Source organism: Cyprinodon variegatus, unplaced genomic scaffold (assembly GCF_000732505.1).
Source record: "Cyprinodon variegatus isolate N-32 unplaced genomic scaffold, C_variegatus-1.0 Scaffold22, whole genome shotgun sequence".
NCBI lineage: Eukaryota > Metazoa > Chordata > Actinopteri > Cyprinodontiformes > Cyprinodontidae > Cyprinodon > Cyprinodon variegatus.
Window position 1 is genome coordinate 1,683,906 of NW_015150475.1, and position 22,191 is coordinate 1,706,096.

Genomic DNA, 22,191 nt, shown 5'->3' on the forward strand with positions numbered 1-22,191 from the left:
TTGTCATCACACTGTCACAAGTACAGAGCAACGAAATTAACTCTCTCAACCCATCCCCTTGGGGAGCAGTGGGCAGCAATTGAGCAGCGCCCAGGGAGCAGCGTGGGGTTAAGGGTCTTGCTCAGGGACCCAGAGTGCAGGCTGTGGAAGTGGGGCTCAGGACGTCTGGATTCCAAGAGCAATGCCCTAACCATTATGCCGCCACTCCTCCTAATGAGAATAGATTTAAATAATAAAAAAAAAAAGTGTATATATTTAAATAATTCAAAAAAAAAAAGTATATATATATATATATATATATATATATATATATATATATATGAAACAAAGATCAGGTCAACTAATTTAATAATCGATTAATCGTTAACTGGAGTAGAGAGAGAGAGAGAGAGAGAGGAGAGGCTAAAAACCTAAAAATTGTCCTACAATCAGTATATTTTGGACATTTTTTGATATTTAAATATAATCAGCCACATATTCAAAGAGTCTTAATCATTACCTTGTATTTTGTCCTACTGAAGCTCCTTGATATATTGCAATGGGTTGTTGTTCTATCTAAAGATGTATTTCGGGGCAGTTGTTGTCATTCAACCCTTTATGCAGAGTATAGCTGTCAGGTTCCAAAACATCTTTTCCACAGCATCACTGATCTTGACAGCAGTAATTGTGTGTTGCAGATAGTAAGCGGTGTGTTCCTCCAAAGGACTGTCAAAATGTTGCATTCTGGTTTAATTAAAACAAATACTTTGGGTTGGACAGTATTTAAAAAGCATTTTTTGTGAAATTGAATTGACTAACCCTAACCCTGATAGGTGACTTCTGTCTGCATGGCCACTCAACCTAAAGGGCTTATATACACTTTTGATGATTTTCGTGGGGGGTGTGTATCATATAATGTAGATCTAGTTGGGCACCCATATTGATGTTAATTTGATTTTCCCACTTCATAATAACAAAGCCACAACAAATTTCAGAATATTCAAAGCTGTTAATGTTTGTCAGGCACTCTTCTCCAGATTTGTCTTTAATAATAAGAAGAAGGAGAAATAATTAAAATGTATTAAGCCTATTCACAAAAAAAACTTTTAGAAATGATTTGGCTTTTAACTTAGGAGTAAAGCAGTTTTAAAAAAAGACTAATCTTAAATTATTTTAAGAATACAAATAAAGGCATGGGCAGGTCTAGACAGGGGCCAACAGGGGACAGTGCTCCTGTAGAACTGGTCTTGGCCCCTATTGTGGCCCCTGTATCAAAGATATAATACTAAAAACACTTCTAATGACATGTGCTGGAACACAAAGGTCACTTGGACCCATTTCATTAAAAAAAAATATTTTTTTTTTACAATTCTATTTTGATTATGATTTTTAAAAAGAAATTCTAATTGAGATAGGATCTCAGTTTTAATCTATTAGCCTGTTTTTTTGTTGTAATTGTTTTTGTATTGAAATTTAAAATGTATTTAAATGTATATGTAAAATGTATGTAAAAATATTTTACAGCTGAATTTATCAGTTTTATTTAAGCTTTACTTAATTACTAATTCTGATTCGATTAAAACTGCAAATTTTTATTTAAAATAAGTAAAAAATATGTAAATTCCTTAATTTTTTATATATTAGTAGGTACTGATTAAGTAACTAATTATTTTAACTCATTAATTAAAATTTTCCAACCAATAAAATAAAAAAAAATCAGTTGGAAAAACATAGCCTTTTTAATTAAACTAAATGACATAAAAAAAATTCACTTCATGCGACTCTAATATTTTGTTTCATGCTTTTCTGTGCCACATAAAAATATGGCACCACCCTGAAGTCCCTTGTAAATCTGGACTAGGACCAATGGTGGAATGACACAACAATAGGCCCTTAAGCAACATTATCTGGGTGGCCCCCATATGAAGTACAACACCCCCTTTAATCTATGCTCTGTATTACCAATAACTCCACATTGTAGTGTAAAAAATAAAATAATCAATTACATTGTTCTTTTAAGATCTTCATTGTGGTTTGAAACATATATGAGTGTATTTTTACATTTATTAACAGTCTAATGAACTATACACAGTTATTAACATAGTGATAAAAAGTACCACTGTCTGCGTTTTTTTGTTGGTGTAAACGGCTCACCATCATGTTGAAATCTGGCATGTGTATAAATATGGTCCGGTCTGTCAATTTTGCATTAGGTGGGTATAAAGAACTTTTTTCGCACAATTACTTCTGCAAAGAGTCATCCTAGACCCCAGTTGCGTAGGGAGCCAACCAGGCGCCCCTTGGAAAGAGGTTGGGGGCCCCTAAGCAACTGCTGATAATTACACCATTGACTAGGACCACCACTGAACAGGTTTTGAAATTCCTTTTCTGCTTGTAAGAAAATAAAGCAAGCAATTTGTAATTAGTTTATGTTCTAAATTTACAATACATGCAGATTTTATAGCTCTAAAATACCATAATTATCTTTCATTACAGGAGTTCCACTTATTTACACCCAACTTCAATTATGCTGTTATTTTAAGCTTTACTCTATTGCTTCCCCAACATTTTAATGTTTGGATTTGCTTAGAGCTTGTTTCCAAGTGTTTTCTGATTATCTCAACTTCAAAAGAAATTCACCCAAAACATTAGAGAGAAAAACAGATGAAAAAGGGGTGTTTTGGTTCTCATATTGAAGCGCACAGCTGGCTGCAACAAAGGGCTCCCCAACTGCTACCTGTATACTTAACAGGGTTGGGTTTTAAGAATGGGGAGAGCGTTTCCCCTTTAAACAAGGTGGGTTGAGCCTTTTTTTGCAGTTCTCGCTCCTATGGCAACCCAATAGATCAGCAGCATGAATATTCACAATTCACCAAAACGCATCCTGACTATGGATGAGTGATGTCAGCGCTCCTTGGAACGCTCTACTGTATTTTTGCGTGATTTTTCGCCTTCTTCTAAGCGGCAGCTTGGAAAAAGGAGCATCCTTCCTTCGTCGTGCATGACCTTTCCCCCTGTCTCCATCCCACCTCTTCCATATGTCACGCTGAGGTGACTTTCAGGCACTTTTGCGCACAGTGTCGGAGCGCCACAAAGATGTGCACAGAGGACGCAGCAGGCAGGCGGACCGCCCAGGTCGTGCGTGAGGACATATGCGGGCAGTCAGGTAGTCTATCAGAATGAGTGTCTCTCGTCTGGTTCAGTGGAGTCGCGGCGTTTCTTGTCATGTGTAGCGGGATTTCAGGGATTCAGATTAGCTCCAGCCTAATCACTCTCACTAACAGATGCGGGGAGCGCGGATGCTGGCTGCGTTCGTTACAATACACCCTGGATTTATCTAATTCCCCCCACTGTGTCTCAATGTCATAATGGACAGGTTGCACTCATCCATGCGTAAAAGGCTCTACAGTTTGCCACAGCACATTGGACAGAAAGCATCCATAATGGGCGAAGGAGAAGACGCAGACAAGGACACCCGGAGGAAGAGCATCAGGATGAAGCCTCTGCCGTCGCCGACCTCTGGGGTGAGCTGCAAAGGCATCGGGGAGACCAAAAGTGGAGAGTCTGTGATCATGGAGACGGACATGGGGAGACCACTGAAGACCAGCTCAAATGGGGACTGCCGGAGATTTAGAGGCAGCCTATCGTCCATCACTAGTCGGCATGTGCACGACTCAGACTCGGCCGAGGCGAGACGCCTCATCACCGAAGGGGATGTAACCCCGAGCGAGGAGAGCCCCCCTGGGGCGATCGGCGACGAGCAGCCGGATGAAGGTGCACAGGGTGCCAGCGGCGGCGCCCCGGCCGAGTCTCCGGAACAACAGGCGGGTTTTATAAAGCTGGAAGGCATTGATCAGATTTTACCGGACGACGCTGGATTATATCAAGCCGGGTTCATCCACAGGCAGCTGGGAGCGATGCTCCAGCCTGGGGTCAACAAGTTCTCCCTGAGGATGTTTGGAAGTGAGAAGGCGGTCGAACGGGAACAGGAGCGCGTCAAATCGGCCGGATTCTGGATAATTCACCCATACAGCGATTTTAGGTGCGTTTCAGACTCATTTCTTTATTTCTCTCTCTTTCTTTTTTTTTTCTTTGCAAAGGTTAGAAATGAGGCTGCCCTGCACAGGCCCAGATGTTTATGTTTGCTTCTTCTTCAGACTAGTTGGGATTACATTAAGGGTTTAAATATATTTAAATGCTGCAAAATAAACCTTTTAAAAGTTGCCTCGATAACAGAGAATAAATAATAATTAGGCAGTGTTCTTATAAATTGGGAATCCTTTTTGCTTCACTAAGGATCATATATAAAATTCATTTTCTCATTATTTCTCATTAATGACTTGTTTTTATAACACCTAATCACTGACATTTCATTTATTCTATTTATTATATTAGCTTTAAAAACTAATCTTCTCTTCAGAACAAATTGTTCTGCAAACCTGAACAGAAGAGGTCAGGGAAAAGCTCCAGGGTTTGTTCTCTGTTGTTTAGTGTCCTTGAGTTTATTGTTAGTCTTATTCTGCCCAGTATGGAGTTTAGTACTTGCACTGAATCCTGGATTTCAAGATTTTATTTATTTATTCATTCAATATATAAGAATATAAATCTTTTACAATATGCCAATAAAAAAAACAATTATTATTGAACAATTCTTTTAGGTCAATAAAACTAGAATCATTATGCTTTGAAGGGAAACAGATGTTTTTTCTCTCTTAAAATCAAAGACATTTTGGGGAAACAAGTATGTATTTAGAGTATATTGAGTTAGCAATGCAAATAATGATGGTTTTGGTTATTAACTCAATGGTGAAGTTATTTATTTCACACAAACAAATAAAAAAACAATAATTTTATTGCCTGATCACCCTTGCCATTTAAGTTATTATAATCAAACACATATCAAGGAGATGCAGTAAATTCTGATAGTAATGCATGTTATCTTTAATATTAAATCATCCTTTTTCAGGACACTGATGTCTGATGGTATGAGGTGTATCAAATGTGTGTTGCCTCTAAATCAGGGGTCTTCAACGTTTTCCAGGCAAATTGGGACCCCCAAATTGATGGCAAGATGGAGCGGGGACCCCCTAATTATATATATTGTATGAAATTGTGTTTTATCAAACTGGTCCAATAGTCACTTTATTACATATGGAGTTATGCAACGAAAGTAATTTCGCCCTGGGATTATTAAAGTATTTCTGATTCTGATTCCTGGTGGATGGGACAGGTGTTGTGAATGAAACGGTGTCCAGCTTAAAAGAGCTCCTGTGTGTCGCTGAATGTGTGCATTGATGACTGAAAGACATCTTCTGCCTCCATTTTTGTTTACTACCGTGTGTTGAAATGATGTTAATGTGTATTTAAAGACATTTCAATTAGTAGAAAAAATTGGAGGGGGGAATATAAAAAAAAGTAATTAACCCAAACTTTTGCGACCCCCATTCTGTACCTCTGTGGACCCCCTAAGGGTCACGGACCCCCTGTTGAGGACCTCGGCTCTAAACTACTGTTAACCTTACAAGGAATAAAAGTTTATCACGTGTGTAGCGACTTTGTCAGTAAGGCAAGATAACGTTGTTCTTAGAATAAAAAAGAGGCCGTTTATTTGACGTCTTTACATGTTTTCTGCTAAAACATCCTTTAAATAGTGACTAAGGCAATCCAAATCTAAGGTGAGGATTCGGCTTTTATGTACTCGAAGACTACTTGACAGGACTGTATAGAGCCTTACAGAAGTTTTCATATCCTTCAATTTCTTTCTTAAGTGACAATCACAATATATGTTTTAATATCATAGAATAAACAAACACAAAGAAAGCAAACATCTCAATTGAAAGAGATGGCTGTGATACATTTGTCCACATGGTTTTTAAAAGTTTTTACAAGTAAACTGAGAATTGGGTTGAGCAATCACTGCTCCATATTTACTCGGTGTCCCTTCTGAAGTTATTTATTTAGTAAATTAATTTTTTATTTTATTGTTGCACTGTTGTTTAGTTGTTGCTAAGAAAGTCCCTGTTTTAGATTCGGCTCTTGGGTCTTTTTTGTGTAGAACTGTAAGGTCTTCTCAGATACCCCCAGTAGGGATGCACGATATTGGGATTTTGGCCGATATCCGATATGCCGATATTTTAAAACAAATGTAGCCGATAACCGATATCGATACCGATGTTAAAGCTGGACAAAAATAAGTAGTCATTGAAAATAGCAGTTTTGTTATCCATTTCTGACACTTTGAAAAATAATATACTCAAATATATTTTCATATGCTGATATCAAATTGATTTTTAAAAACGCGGTATCAATCTATTTTACTTTCAAAATCTCGTGAAATTTCATCGTTCTGTTACAAACTCTCGTGATATTTTGCAAATTCTTGTGAGATTTTGTTAGTAAAATAGATCGATACCGCGTCAATATATCAACATATAAAAATATGGCAAAATTTCGTGAATTTTCGGGGGATTTCGTAGCATAACGATGACATATAGCAATATTTCATTAGTAAAAGAGATTGATATGGTGGTTTTAAATGGCAATATATCAGCATATGAAGATATTGTGATATTTTAATGTATCAATATTTTTTCCCTCGTCTTTAGAAGTTTTTAAGTCTGTAAAAAAGAAGTTTTTGAGGAAGAAGTAGTATTTTTTTTTTTTTTAGACTTTAGAAACTCAGAAGCTGATCAAATATCGGGTTAAATATCGGTCGGGTGGCCGATGTCCGATATTCAGTTTTAAGGCCGATACAGGCCGATACCGATAGGGGGCCGATTATTTTGTGCATCCCTAAATGCCAGGTGTTACAGAAGACCAAAACCTTAAATTTACCATCTCCATAGTTAAACATGGTGGTGGCAACCTCATGCTGTGGGGATGCATTTCTTTGGCAGGGACAGGGAAGCTGTTCATTGCTAATGGGAAGATAGAGGGAGCCAACTGCAGGAGGAAAACCATTTGGAGGCTGCAGGAGACTTGATGCTGTGAAAACAAGATGAACAATTTAGCAGACCAGTGACCGTTAAAGTTCTACCAGGGCTACAAGGAAACGGTTCAGATTGAAAGTATAAGATCGACTTAACATGCTGATCTAAATCCAGCTGAGACTTCTTGGCAAGCCATGAAGCTGTTTGCAGATGCTCTCTGCCCATTCCACTGAGCTCGAGCTACTTTGCAAAGAAAAATTGGGAGACGTTTCAACCCCTCCAAAACTTGTTTCTCAAGGGAATTACCTTAGCGGTGTTGGTGTGTTTTACAGAAAACACATACAAATTTGTGGTTGTTACACTACAAATAGTGTAAGAGATTCAAGGGGCATTTGTAGGACATTTAAAAAAAATAAACTGATAAAACAGAAGAACTGTTTGGATATGGATCCACAATAAGAAGACCATTTCATCACACCCTAAGACTTCAAGTCATCTCCAGAGGTATTTGCACTTTGAAAGATAAAAAAATTTCCAGTCACTTTCACAACAGCTATTCGGTCATGTTTGTCTGAAAACTGAAACAAAGAAGTAGAAAACATACATTTTTTTCCTGCCCATTTCCCTGAGCTCCTCCCAGCTGGGTATGGCTTCTATGTCCCCATCTGTTCCTTTGCTCACTATGTTAAATGTCATGACGAAGGGCGATTAGGGGTGTGGGGAGACTTTCCTGATACTGAAAGGTCAGAGATCTGGCGACGGCTTTTGGATTCCAAGTGTCCTTGAGCAACATGCCCGAAGAAGACCCTGTTTTGCACCACATTCACTAAAACAGATGCTAGAATATATAATATGTGATGCTCTGCAGGAGAAGACAGCATAACAGAAAAAACAAAGTTGGTCCCATTTTTGCTCTAGGTGGATATTCTTTATCACTACACTTATCATTTGGACTATTTTAGTCACTTATCACTGTATTTTCAAATCATGCATTTTTACAACTAAAGCTGTAGTTGTAAGGGCCAATTTTGAGTAAGAATTAACTCAATGAAATATACTGTAAAGGGAGAAAAAAGCCTTAATTTGCTCAAGCAATTAAATAACAATGGCAGAATTAAAACTAGAATTTTGTTTGATGTCTTTTAAACTTAAATGAAGAAATATTACATATATCTGTGCTAAAATCACCCTAATTTAACTGAAAAATAGGTCAAAAAATAGAAGTAGAGTTTCAGGAAAGCCAATTGGTTAGTAAAAGCTGACCCCAAGAGAAGGATCTCACCGAAAAGTTTTATTTCCACATCATGGATGCATTAGAGTTCTAACTCCATAAGTCCAAATTAGACTGTCACAAAGAATCACAGAGTCATCAGTACGGCGGACTTAAGCAAAATCTGCTCTTGTCAAGTTTTGTGCCACGCTAAGAAGCAGGGGAGGGGCTTCATATCTTGCTAGGGAAAAAAAAAGCAGATTAAAAATGGCATCATAATCTAATCTACAGCCTCGATTCCAGATTCAGAGCAGAACTGCTTCCTCTGGTCTCCTAAGGAACTGCTTACTGTGAGCAGATGTGGTCAGTTAAACAGAGGGTCGCATTTACAGCAACCAATAACATTGAGAGGAATGAAGAGACTGATGAGAAATTTGGTTCCTGAGCTCCTTACCTCTCTCACAAATATATGATCTGACCCGCAGCTTTTAGCTTTTTACTGTCGAATGTTTTAGTGGTTTGTGTTTGCATACATCCTCAATAATCATATCAGTAGGAGTGAAGTGACTCAAAATAAACAAGAGGAAATTATTGTTACTGTCACTACTACTGATAGTAATAGTAGTAATTATAATCATACTAATAATATTCAGTAATATAAAAAAACTGCAATACATTTGTGATAAAAGATACTATAATTAAATAATGACTAATGCTACTATAACTACCATCATCATTTTACTATGCGATTAACAGAGCGATAGTCATCCATGCAGGACTGGCTGCATATCTTCATGATGAAAAGCAGGTAATTGTTATTTTCCTGCCTGTTTGCACAGAGCCTTTTGAGTGGATTATGTCAGAGCAACTGCTTTGTGTAGTTTGTAGACAAATGATGTGGCCCAATATTAGGATGCAGCCCTCTAATCGTGAAGAGTCTTTTAATTATCTTGTGATACATAGCCCAGAGGACACATCTGTTAGAAAGTCCTCTGGTTTTCCCCAGGGAGATTGAAGCGAAGATTTTGCATGTTCAAACTTTGTTTTTTTCTAGAGAAGGCTTGATCAAATTTAATGTTGTTGTCACCTGTCTGTCATTGAAATATTTTCACAGATGTCAAAGCAACCTTTCTATTCTCTCACATCAAAGGGTTATTTCTTCTAGAACCAATTATTACTTTTGTTCACGACTATATATAATCTGAAAAAGGCATATTTTACAGAGATAGACTTTGAGTTATTGCCAGTTTGTAACTCTAACCTGACGATTCCAGGTGACGCTAATTTTTATTTCTGTTTCAGAACTATAAATAACACCTTAATGATTCTCTGCTCCATTTATGAGCAACAAAATCTATTTTTTAGTAAAATAAAAACAATATCAACAAAGCAAAATAATTTAACAAAGATCCATCCATCCATCCATCCATCCATCCATCCATCCATCCATCCATCCATCCATCCATCCATCCATCCATCCATCCATCCATCCATCNCATCCATCCATCCATCCATCCATCCATCCATCCATCCATCCATCCATCCATCCATCCATCCATCCATCCATCCATCCATCCATCCATTTTTTTCTCACTATAGATGGAGCCTTATGGATTCTTACTTTTTAACTGGTAATAATTAGAATTATATTTGAGTCTTTGTTATCACTTCTGCTTTTACACAATTTTTTGATAATTACTTAAGAAGAAAGACAACATTATAACAGTATGCAATTACAAAACAGTTTTGGTATCTTATACGAACCTGTTTGGAGTGGTTAAATGTGTGTTCCGTGTTCAGTGCTTCATACTTTATTGTGATATTTTCAAAATCCTGCATTTTCAACGAGGGGCTTGTCATCACAATGACAAAATAAAGTAATTTGGCTATAATACTCTTAGTTCCCCCCTTCCTGTTTAAATGCAGCACACCAAAGGAGCTTTAGAGAATATTTTTTCTCTCTAGAAGATTCTTTCTTTTTTACTTTGTTTGTATGAATTTTTAAGCATCCTATGAACACTGAAACTATCTGAAGACTAGTTAAAATGGGGACTGCTGGAGATTTAGAGACAATGAGGGAATGGGGGATCTTTGGTTTCTTTGATTGCAGTATGTGAGTTAGGTGTCCCCGCAACTGCAGCTCATTCAAGCCAGTCAGGGTGAGCGTAAAGGTGAATGGATCCCTGAGGCAGATGCCAGATTGTTCTTACTCCCCGAGAGGTAATCAGGCCTCCTGTTATCTGTTACACCCTAACTTATGTCTCCAAGCTTACTTTGTGTGTCCTGCTTGCAGCAAGGAACCCTGCACTCTGAATCTCACGTCTCTGGTCCCTTCTCCTTCCACTCATCTTAAATCATAGCTGTCTCCCCCACCCCACCATCACCATCATCTCCAACTTCTCTTTGAAAACAAAAACAATCAAGAATTCACTCCACACAACTCACCTACCTCAGTCCCTTGGATATACTCACCTCTCTCTAGGCTCCTCCGATCCAACAACACTAACTAACTCTATTCTTCTCTGTCTCTTCTCTCCATCATTATAGAAGAAGAGCTTGGAAGAAGAAGTTTTTTGTTGTGTGTGGATGTCCCAATTTTTATTTCCGTTACGATACCGATATAGTAGCTTTGAAAATCAGCCTATAAAGATATTGATCCTATACTATATTAGCACAAATCATAACAGCTTTTACTACTTATTTTATAGTGCAGAATGCTAGGAAACGCTTGATCAAGTAATATTACTAAAGCAAGGAAATCAACATCAAAAGGTGTGAAAAAAACTGAGCCATGTAAAATTACCTCATAAGTTAGAGAAACATTTAACAGAAGCAGAGCACTTCTATCAGCATGAAAATATGGGAGATTTCAGATGCTGGCCAATGGAATACAATATTAGTTTTTTGGCTAATATCAGACCAATATCCGATATTAATGTTGGATCGGGACATCCCTAGCTCTCACTAAAAAACCCTATTACATTTTATCTGTAACTAGGACAAGTTCAACTCTTTGGAAGTCATATGTCCACAAATTTGCAGCGTTTGTCAGTGTATTTACTTTAATGTTTTGAACAATCACACATTTCTATTCATGATATAAAAAAACATGCATTAAGAACTCCCAAATCAAGGCTACAAGGTAATAAAGAAATGTTGAAGTGGTGTGTTTGGAGCCTTGACAGGAGTTCAATTTCTCTGTTCTTTTAGAGAATGTTTTGGCCTTAAATTAATCTCCTTCATTCAGTCACAACCCATATTCCGAAAAATGCCTGTGCACCTGCAAGCATTGATGTGATCAGAACATAGTGTTTAGTAATGTTTTTTTACACTAAACCTTTACTCGATGAAGTATTTAAAATCACTTAAAGCTACATTGATTGAGTCACTTACTGCACTAGAATATTTCCTCTGTGTGATTGTGGATTATGCTTGTGAACAAATGGGATCAGCATCCTCTGTTTCAGCCAGGTTGATTACAGTTGATTTGAGAATATGTCTTGGTATTGATTGGTTTAGTTCACAGGGGGAACAAGCTTTTCATTGACAGAGCAACATGCTCTATTGCAACGATCATGATCCCTTTCTCCTTTTTTTGTTGTGGCAGGATTAAAGGTAAACTAATCATAGGTCAGCATGAGTTTATTGACAGGTTTAGAGAGAATATCTTTAACATGAACCACATTTACTTGCCATGCAATGCTGATTTACACAAGGAGGAAAGAAGAAAAAAGCAGTTTGGAGCTGCGGATGAATTGCACCCTTTCCTTTTCAGTTTCCATTAAATAATTCCTTCTTTAATGTAGCGAGGGCAAAACATGGGGATTACAGATGGTTCTGGCTGGGCCTGAAAGTGGGGTAATCAAAATAGGCTGCTGTGCTCATCTACCAATATTAGGAGCCAAGAGATTATTACAGCACAATTTATTTAATGGAGGGAGCCTAGGGAGGATGTACATGGCCAGGGGTGGAAGGTTGCCTGTCACAGGGCGGGAGGATGAACGTTATTATGTGTTCCTCACTATGCACACTAATATGACACAGTAACATTAGCACAAAAGAATAGGATATGTTTTCTTTTTTCATCTTTCTTCATTGCAGGTAGTGTTCTTGTCCAAAGCAGTCTGTCATTCTTGTAATGGCAGAGAGTCAACTTTTAACCTTGAGAAGATGGTGGATATCTCAAAGTGTGATACATGTGGTTGCTTATACCCAATATCTTGAAAGTAGAAAACACATCTTTCATTTTTTTCTTTGTTAAAAAAATTACCCTGCTCACATTTGTAAATGATTCTCGTCTCCAGGGAAATCCAATGTTGGTTTCCTTCCTGCCTCGCTATCCTTTGCATTACAGCATCAGTTTAATCTCTCCAGGTGCGCATGCCAGACAAAAAACTGTTTTTTAAATATAATTTTGTGTCATTATAAATTGTTTATCCATCACATAATCTGCTATTGTCCCACTGACCGGGGTAAACAGTCAGTTGTATCACAAAGGCAGTCAATTAGCAGAGTTCAGTGTTTTCCAACCTGCCTACAATCCAACTGCAGTAGAAGTGGGATGAAATTAAGATGTGGTTAAAAGTGTGACTTACATTAAGTTTGATTAATGTTTATTTCATAATGTTTGGGATTCTTAATTGAAATCTAGATAGTTTATTGTTCAGTCTGGGACTTTTATTTTTAATTTCAGCCCATTATTTGACAAGCAGCGTTTGTCCAAACGAGCATTCACAAAAATGAACAATAATCATTGAGGAATGTACAAGAGTATTTTCTTGACTTTGATGGTGTTGCTATGAGTTTAGCAGGATTTCAACTTAGTATTGCAGGGAAGATTTCCTTTTCATAAATTTGTTTTGGTTTTCCATTAGAAAATACAAAAAAAAAAAAACCCAGACAAATAAATTAATTAAAACACACATCCAAAGGGGGATAAATACATTTTAATATTTTAAACAAATCCTTTATAATTGTGATTCACAAAACAAATCAAGTAAAAATGCTTTGTTCGATTATGCACAATGTGAAAAGATGATTCTTATGCTGACAAGATCAAAGCAACCAAACATATGCGTCACATATCTACATTTTTTAGCCATTTTGAAATAGTTCACTGTCATTTTCCAATTATGTTATTTCATTTTTATTATTACAATGTATCCTTCATTGTTGTATAAGTTTTATCATTTCAGCAAATACAAATGCAGTAAAACAAATTCAATAGAGCTTTGCATTTTTGGCAGTTTGAATTAATGGCACTTTAAATTTCATATCATACCAAAAGGGCAAATTGGATATTGCAAATTTTGAAGGATAATCAGGATTCAACATGTTTTGCTGCTCTATTTGATTTAATAATAACGCCAATGCTGCCTTTGTTTTGCTTCTGTTTTTCTCCCTGAACAGTATACTTGTTGATCAGAGTTTTCATACTTTATTAGTTTGTTTCAGTATCCATTCGGCTTGATTCTGCTGATTATTTATTCATGTTTAATAAGAGCATTTTCTTTCTACTGGTACCATATGCTTGGGAAAAGAGATTGAAGATATTGACTCAGAAAAATCAAATGTTCCCGATCTTTAAAAAGCCTGACATACCGATTCAAATTTTGATCAATACATATGTTTTAAAATAACCGATACTCTCAGTTGTTATAAGATCACAAAACCCCCTGAATATTTCACTCTTATTTTACTGAAATGATTAATCATAACTCATGAAACACTAAAAACTTCTGAAATTACTGCTCTCAAATTTAAATCAAAGTTTAGAGCATTGATTTTCAGACCTTTGCAAAGGTAGATAAGATCTGTGGAAAAGACTGGTTTCATATCCAAGTATTGGCCGATCACGCATCTCCCAAAATGAAGGAAATAGAGGCTGATAAATCTGTGCACCCTTAGAAATGAACTTGTCTGCTGCAATTAACTTAAATTAATAACAATTAAACTGATAACTTTCTACCACTTAGCATTGTTTAATGAGGATTCACATCTTTGTATTATAAGTATGATCCAAAGGGGTAATTTTTTTTTTATTGACTCTGACCTTGTGTAAACTCATATGAGGATACATAAGGTGGTCTGGTATTGGTTTGAGTCAAATCGATTCTATTTTGAGTCTCGTAGGACTTATTTGGAAAGTTGTTTGACATAACATTTGTTTAAAATTGGCTCGATATGAATTGGCTCAAATGAAACTGAACAATTAAGCTTTTAGTATAGAATTATGGTGGAAAATAGAACAAAATAATATTTTGCATATGTTGCTTATTTATCTGCAATAGTTAAACGAAAAGTAAAATTAAAATATTTCTGGAATTGTCGAGAGCTGTATCTGGTCGCTGCCACCAGGCGCTGTCAGGAAAATATAGAGTTTTTAAATTGAATAAGGGAAGATAAACTTTTGTTCAGCAATGATTGAGGGGTAATCACTCCAAGCCTATTCCCACAGGTTTCTTTGAATTTCTTTTAGTTTGATTTCTCAGTTAATTTGTTTAATGGATGGTACTACCTATAGTCTGAAATTAGTATCCTGCATGGCCATTGCCTTGGCCAATGGCATGGCCAATTGGCCTTGTAACTCAACTAGATTTATATGGAAAAAGTTGGAGAAACCTTAATGGCCATGTCTAAGGAAATTGAGAATTTAGCAGTTGTTTGCAAGTTTAAACAAGAATGCATTGGATAATAGACTTCAACTATTGTTTGTTGAATAATAAATAAAAAATCAAAGACTAAGGTGTTTTAATTTCCTCACTTAAAAGGACATATTTTAAGCTCCAACATATTGATACCTAAAATCAACATCTACATCTGTACCTACACATTCCCCTAGTCATTCCTGTGCCCAAACACACTGCCATGTCAAATACATACAAGTTGACCTTTTGCAGCCCTGTCTGTGTCTCAGGTGGATTCTCACACTCTCTGTCCTCCTGAAATTGGATATTTCTTTTTCCTGTCTGCTGAGACCAGGAATGACCAAGATGTGAAACTAGCAACAATTTGCAGCTGTAGGGCTCAGACACAACAAGAGAATGATAATATTAGCAAGCGTTTAAATTTAATCTAACCTGCTCAATGTTACAAGATAAGCTACAATTGTAGTTTATTCAGCTGGAGACAATTAGTAGACTTTTCCAGAAGCACTACGTGAAGATGCCTCCTTGCAGAAAAGTGCTTGTTATCTGCTTTCTTAATGTATTTGTTCAAATGTAGACCAGTTTTTCATCCATATTTAAACATTAATGTGGTTCCTGCTGGTTGAACATGTTTGTTACTGAGTGGTGAAGGTAAACCACTAATACATGCATAGTTATACGGGTTTTAAATTGGCTGTTGCTCTTTTCAAATGTTTGCCATCTCTTTTTGAAATGGACATTTTATAGGTGAGGGGTACCATCCTTCAGATGGTTTTCACTTAAGCCCACTTTTGATGCTTTGTTGGTTCATAGACCTCTTGAACTGTGCAGTGCAACACAACATTTCTAATCATGTCCTGTTTTCTTCATTGCTGGTTAACTTTGTGACACAAAACTGTAAAAGCTGGTCCGGTTGTCCAGCTGATCAGTATGTTTTGATATAGTTTCTGGATAAAAATCCCGTTTTAGTGACTATGATGACCACGTTGATGGATACACTGCAAAAATGATTTAAAAATGAGTAAAAAAAGTCTAAAATTAAGTGTATTTACCCTTAATTTGAGTAGGTAAATATGATGATCTGCCAATGGAATGAGTATTTTAACTCTTAAAATAAGATAACTAGATATTATGCACTTGAAATAAGACAATGTAATAGTTTTTTTCTTATTTTAAATGTAAATTGTCTTGTTCCATTGGCAAAGTGTCTCACTTACCTCTTTAATTTAAGAAAAAATGACTTATTGAGATTTACATTTTTTGCAGTGTAGAGTCAATGTTTTACACAGACTGGTTTTAATATAACAACTGACTTGTTGTTCTCCTAGCATCAACAGTTTCTGCTTTGCAGGATTGAAATACTTTTTAGGTGAAGTTTAAAAAAAACTGTAGCTTACCTAATATTAATGTGTTATTTTGATTGACATAGAAATTCAATTCTCAACAGCAGCAGAAATCTTTATTTGGTTGGCTTTACTTTTCACTTGCTTACTGTTGCGGGGTGATTAAGCTCTGATGAAATCTTTCTCAAACCTTGAAATTTAAAATCCTTTTCTTTACATTTATCTGTCCTTTTAACGTGAGTTAAAAATAACTTTTATTTTTTGCTTGGCTCAGTTATTAGCACGATACATAAAATTCTTTGAAATGTTTTATTTTTCTGAAATTCCTTCTTTTTAAATAGTAAAAAAAAATACTGATTGCATGATGTTTGGCTTCTTACTATCTGTAGTGTGTGTTTCATCTTAAATGTTTTACCCTAAAACACAATGCTAGTATCATCCAAATACATAATAAAATGTCCATTAGGGGAGACCTTTAGAGTGTTCACGGCTTTCGTGTTGTGTTTTAGAACAGTGGGGTCTCCCCTCAGAGAGGCCTGAGACCGTGGTGCAGATAAAAAGAGAGGTGTGTTTGTGTGTTTGGGTAGCCGTCACGATTCACAGGAAATACTTACCTGAATCAATCTGTTTGGCCTGGTCCTGCGACATGCTGGGTGTCTAGTAGACAGACAAATATCTGGATTATGAAACAAGCAGTGGTGAGAGACAGATCGTTCCGTCTCCTCTGTGGCATGGTGGCACTCCTGATTTATCTGCTCCATCTTCATAGTCAATAGTAGGTCCTCTTTTTCTTCACACAGGTTCGAAATCAAAATGGACGGCCTCTACAAGGCAGATGTGTAATAATTTAAATCCTGGCTGTTCAGCATGGAAAATCTAGAAACTGCAGAGCTAAAGCAATATGTACATTTGCTTTTAGAATGCCATCTGTGGCTTTAAGTTAGATTTTATATGAAGATAAAATATCCTTAAGAAAGGTTTTACCTTTATTAAAGGAGAATTTTCTTTATGCTTTTAAATCATGACCTTTTAAGAAGCCCCTTTTACCCTCGATAAACTTAATATAAAGTCCTAAAACTTCACAACAGATAAAGTGCTTAGCAAAAGGATTCAGATATCATGTAGTATCTTGTATTTTGTCACAACATAGCTGCAAATTGCAATGCATCTGTGCACTTGGAGTGGCGTCAAGATTAGGTTTTGCTCATCAGCCTGCCTAATGGTTTGTGTAGCAAAAAACAACTAGTTATCATGTTCTACATAACAATGTCATATGAAACGTAAAGGTGGCATTAAGCTGTAGCAGTGCTTTTCATCATCAGGAATAGAGAAACTGGTCACTGGCTCCTCTTCCAGCAGAACAAATATTCTAGACATACAGATCAGCCGTCTTCAGCCATAGCATGAGCAGAGGTGTTCTGCTCCAGTACAGGGATTTATTAAATCCTCACTTACACGACACACATTTGTGGAACTGTATCAGGAAATGACTTCAGAAAAAAGTTTCATGATCTTTATCTGGATGGAAAGGAGTAAAAAAAAGGATTTATCTTAAGGCAGTTTGTGTGTGAAGGTAGAAAATGTAGTATCACTGATATCTTCTACATGACTGAATGAACATGGAAACTAACCCCTTAGAACTAGGACTCTAGCAGCGTTTTGAATCACAAAGTGAGCTTATCAGAGTCAAAATCAGAAAAAAGTTACTTCCCAGAAGTGTTTTACACATACAAGTAATTTATTTTGCCATAAGGAGCTTTACATAGACAAACACAGTTGCCATAAATACATGTATATAATGTTGAAATACATAATGTGGAATAAAAAAACTGCAATTTTTTTTAGGAATGTAATTAGAATAGATAAAAATAGTGTAATATTTTGCAGAGCAAAAACACTATGGTAGATCTAAAGAATATACAATAGCAACAACTGTTATTATTTTACTCTTACTAAAATAATAACAGTTTTTCTCAGTTATTTCTCGTAAAATGATAACACCTGTTGAAATATCAGTATTGTTTTGGATAGGAAACAGTTAGTTGGGGACCTGGGCCTTGTTAATGGGGCCAGACGTAGATAAGAAGAAGCTGTTTTTGTGGTAAGAGGTTTTGGTCCTGGTGGACTGAAACCTCCTGCCAGAGGGGAAAGTCTGGGACTGTTTGTCTCCAGGTCCATGTCCATATCTCCATTGTTTTCTGAGCATTGGGCTGCAGTCGGTTCTTGCTGCGCCAGGTCACCAGATGGTGAGTCTTCCACCTGTAGTCAGTCTCAGCCCTCCAGAGATAATTCAAATGAGGGTGGTGTCATCTGCAACTTTTACAGATGTTAGCCTGTTTTGATCTTGTATGGTCCTATTTTATCTAAATTGTCTTTCATATTGTATATCTTTTCCTCTCTGCTAGATGTCTTTCAACCTTTGGTGTCAGTCTGGTATTTTAAATAGATGTATGCAAAAACATAGTACAAAACCAACAGAGGTACTATACTGGATATATGCTAATAGGGTAAACATTAAGTCGCCTATATGAGCAAGACTAGTTAAAACCTCCCTAGCAAAATGTGGAAACAATAAAGAAAAGTCAAAGATCCACAGTGAAAAAATACTCAAACCAAGTATGGTGGACCTGAACGATGTCTGTAGAAGAGTGGCTGCAAAGCTAGGCATTGAATGGCCCGAAACTTTCACAGAGACCACTGCATTCAAGGTATAATGGGAAAAGGCTTCCCAAAGCCAAGTTCTTTTTAAATGCATCAAAGATGCGACCGGGTATTGGGCCAACCCCCTGATTTTCACACCTGCCTCCTGGGGAACCCCTACTAGCTTCTCACTTGCACCTATCACAGAAATTAGCGATTACAGAGTTAAGAGAGCAGATGAGAAGTGCACCACAAGCATGTGAGTGCTCACCAGATCACCCTCCTTGCTCTGAGTGAGGAAGAGCTTACTTGTGAGGGACTTCCTCCCTCTTATACAGGGAGAAAATCCCTCCTCCAGTGGCAGACAACACTTCTGCTGGCCATTCAAGACTGGCGTAATGTAATAGAACTTATGGAGACAGCACTGGGGCATGTCCCATGGTGAGAGACCTCACTGTGTTTCAGTGAACCAGGGTTAATTAATCAACCTATAGTTTGTAATTTTCTTTTTCCTTTATGTTCTGATAGGAGGCTCTGCCAAGCTCATCTGGCCCAGTGCTGGAATTCTATTTAGGCTGAAAAGAACTATCAAAACAGTATCAGGTGTATATAATTTTTTCTTTCAGGATCAAATGATTGACTTCTTTTTCATGTAGGCATACGGCATAACTATGCTCCTCTGAGAGGTGTTTGGTAATCAAAATTTACTGAAAAGAAAACTTATGAAATAAGTAAGGACATACATCTGATGTTTCTTTTTTTCCTTGAGCAGCAAACACAAGAACAACTTTTTGTTACTTAACCTTCAGGTAAAGGGTATTAGTTACTTAGCTCTAGTCCTCTTGTTCACATGGCTAAACAGTTCTGCACTATATATATAAAAAAATTACATAATAATAAAAAAATAATAATAATAAAAAAAGAGTTCTGCACTATTAATCATGTTTTCCTTGTCAATTGAAATTATTGTTTTTCACATGTAATGAATTTTGGATTATCATTAGCTGTATGTCATTATCGTAAAAATTCACCAATATAAACACCTGAAACATGTTGCAATGTGTGTAACAAATCCATCAAACAAATTAGTCACTTTTTGAAATGAAATGCTGTAATCAATTAAGTTTGCAATAACAGTATGTTTTATTGGGATGCATTTTTGTATGTTAAGAAATAGAGAAATAAGTAAAATTTGCAGATGTGCTCATATCTCAGCCTTAATTCTAAGAACGTATTTTTGGTCAGGGGTGATTTGAAAATATCATATTAACAAAAAGCTATAAACTGTTGAATCATGACCTCATACAACTCGTGCTGCACTTAAACCATATTGAAGGTTACATTTAATTCACATATTACACAAATGAAAGTCTTTTACCTGAGTGTCCCACCAGCATTCAACTTGTAATCTTATAAATGGATCTCTTTAAGCTGTGTTCAGTAAGGTTAGCCCCTTTCAGTAGATTTTATTTCTCCCCTCGCTTCCAAGAGCAGTTAGTAAATCCCCATTTTTAGGCTAAGGTTGGGGAGATTTTCCCCGACCTCTGATGAAATCTTCTCAGCATATGTTTGATAAAACTGTGTGCTAAAGACATATTTTACTGCATAGCCTCAGACTCATTGGTGTGCTTGCACTGTGCCCGCTAGCTGTGCAGGGTGAAGGCAGAAGCAGTTATGACAGTTTATTGGAACTAGTGACAAACAGAAAAAGGATTAACCCTTTTAACCTGATTTTTTTTTTTTTACTCAGACACTTAAATTTTGCTGTGTTATTCATCTCACTCTTTTCAACACAGTGGATCGCTTTATTATAGTAGCAACGAAAAGTTTTTGTACAGCTGTTTTTTAGATTAAGCGTGATGCTTTATCAAAGATTGCCTCTCACTGTGGCTAAGTCTATCTTATGCAAAATTAACTCATTCCTATTTCTCACAAGAACCTTTTGTGCCTATTTTTTATTTATTCACTTTTACTAATTCATTGTTTCAAGGCAGTGGGCTGAATAGAGTTGTGATTCTTTCTGCTATCATTTAAGTTTGCTATATTTTCCTTCTGTTCTTTAAACTTGATAGCAACTTACCTCAAAACTTGACCACAAATGTAAGAAATCTTATAGTTTAATTAAGAATACATTATAGAAATAATGTATTCTTATGTATTCTTAACCACATGTATGTCTATGTATTCTTAACCACAACATGCTTTTGAAACCATGCAATTTCTGCAGTTCTTATCAGAAGTTTCCATTCACTCATCACAGACATGAGTGTCATCAGTTTGAGATTTTTAGTGAAGCTTGACAATGAATAACTCTTTTCCAATGTGGAAAGATTAAAAAAGAACATGCAACTTTAATGATTTAAAAAAACATGACTTGGACGCACTAGTTTTAAATTTCTTATGAATTTTATCTTTCTGCTCTATGATGGACTAACAACCTGCTAAGGATTCCCTCTTCCTCAGTGTTAGAGATAGATCTTCTCACCCCAACACATAAAAGAAAAAATGGTTGTAGTCATAGCAAGTTTACATAGGCTCTTTCCTAGTGAAAACAAAAATGGTATTAATTCAATTAAAAAAAGAAATGTATGTCCAACTGAGTGCATGCAGCACCACCGAAAAAGCTTCAGTATGTATGCCAGCCCCATTGGTGGTGCTGTGACTGCTACAGAAACACAGCAAATAAGGCAACGAAAGAAAAAAACCCTAACATTATAAAAAATAACATTTTTGGTCTAAATCTCCACATCTGTGTGAACATAATGCCTAAATGCCTACTGTAAGCTTGACTCCATTTGGACAGAGCAGTCAAAGGAGCTTTGCTGGACATCGGATGAAAGACAAAAAGAAAACAACAAAGAGTGAGCTTATAAGCATTGCATCACAGAACCAGATGTTAAACAACCTATAGATACAGCCTGACAGAAACATGTTTACTAGTCAGATTTTTTCTTCATGTCCCCAAATCTTTGGGGTTTGTTTCTAAGCAAGGTAAGTAAATGCAGCCTCTGCAGTACTGGGAACACTGAGTAACCAAGACTCTGATGACCTGAGGGGCTATGCTTCAAAAGGAAACTCAGAAATGTATTTGGGCCCAAGAACAGCAGTGCTTTATAGACCTATTGCACAATCTTAAAATGTTTTACTAGGCAAACGGGCGCCTATGCAGTTATTTTACAAATTGTGTGATGTGATGTGTTTTGGTTTGAACGCATTAGTGGCATTTTGGATGAGCTGCAGCTGTCTTTCTTATAAAGTCCAGTAAAGACACAGATGCATTCAATGTATGGGTGAATAACCATGGAAGGATTGAGTTTCTATATCTGATGTACGCTACCGTTCAAAAGTTTGGGGTCACATTGAAATGTCCTTATTTTTTAAGGAAAAGCACTGTACTTTTCAATGAAAAAAAGTTAAACTAGTCTTAACTTTAAAGAAATACA

The 22,191-nt window shown here is 36.5% G+C and overlaps 1 protein-coding gene across 1 annotated transcript in view; it reads left to right on the forward strand.

The window, feature by feature from the left end:
* The first annotated feature begins 2,885 nt into the window (after nucleotides 1-2,885).
* Nucleotides 2,886-22,191, forward strand: part of hcn4 (hyperpolarization activated cyclic nucleotide gated potassium channel 4) — a 100,196-nt gene continuing 80,890 nt past the window's right edge. Inside the window, exon 1 of the mRNA XM_015391200.1 lies at nucleotides 2,886-4,021. Coding sequence (XP_015246686.1) covers nucleotides 3,348-4,021 — 674 coding nt within the window. The 5' untranslated portion in view covers nucleotides 2,886-3,347. The remainder of the gene's footprint in view (nucleotides 4,022-22,191) is intronic.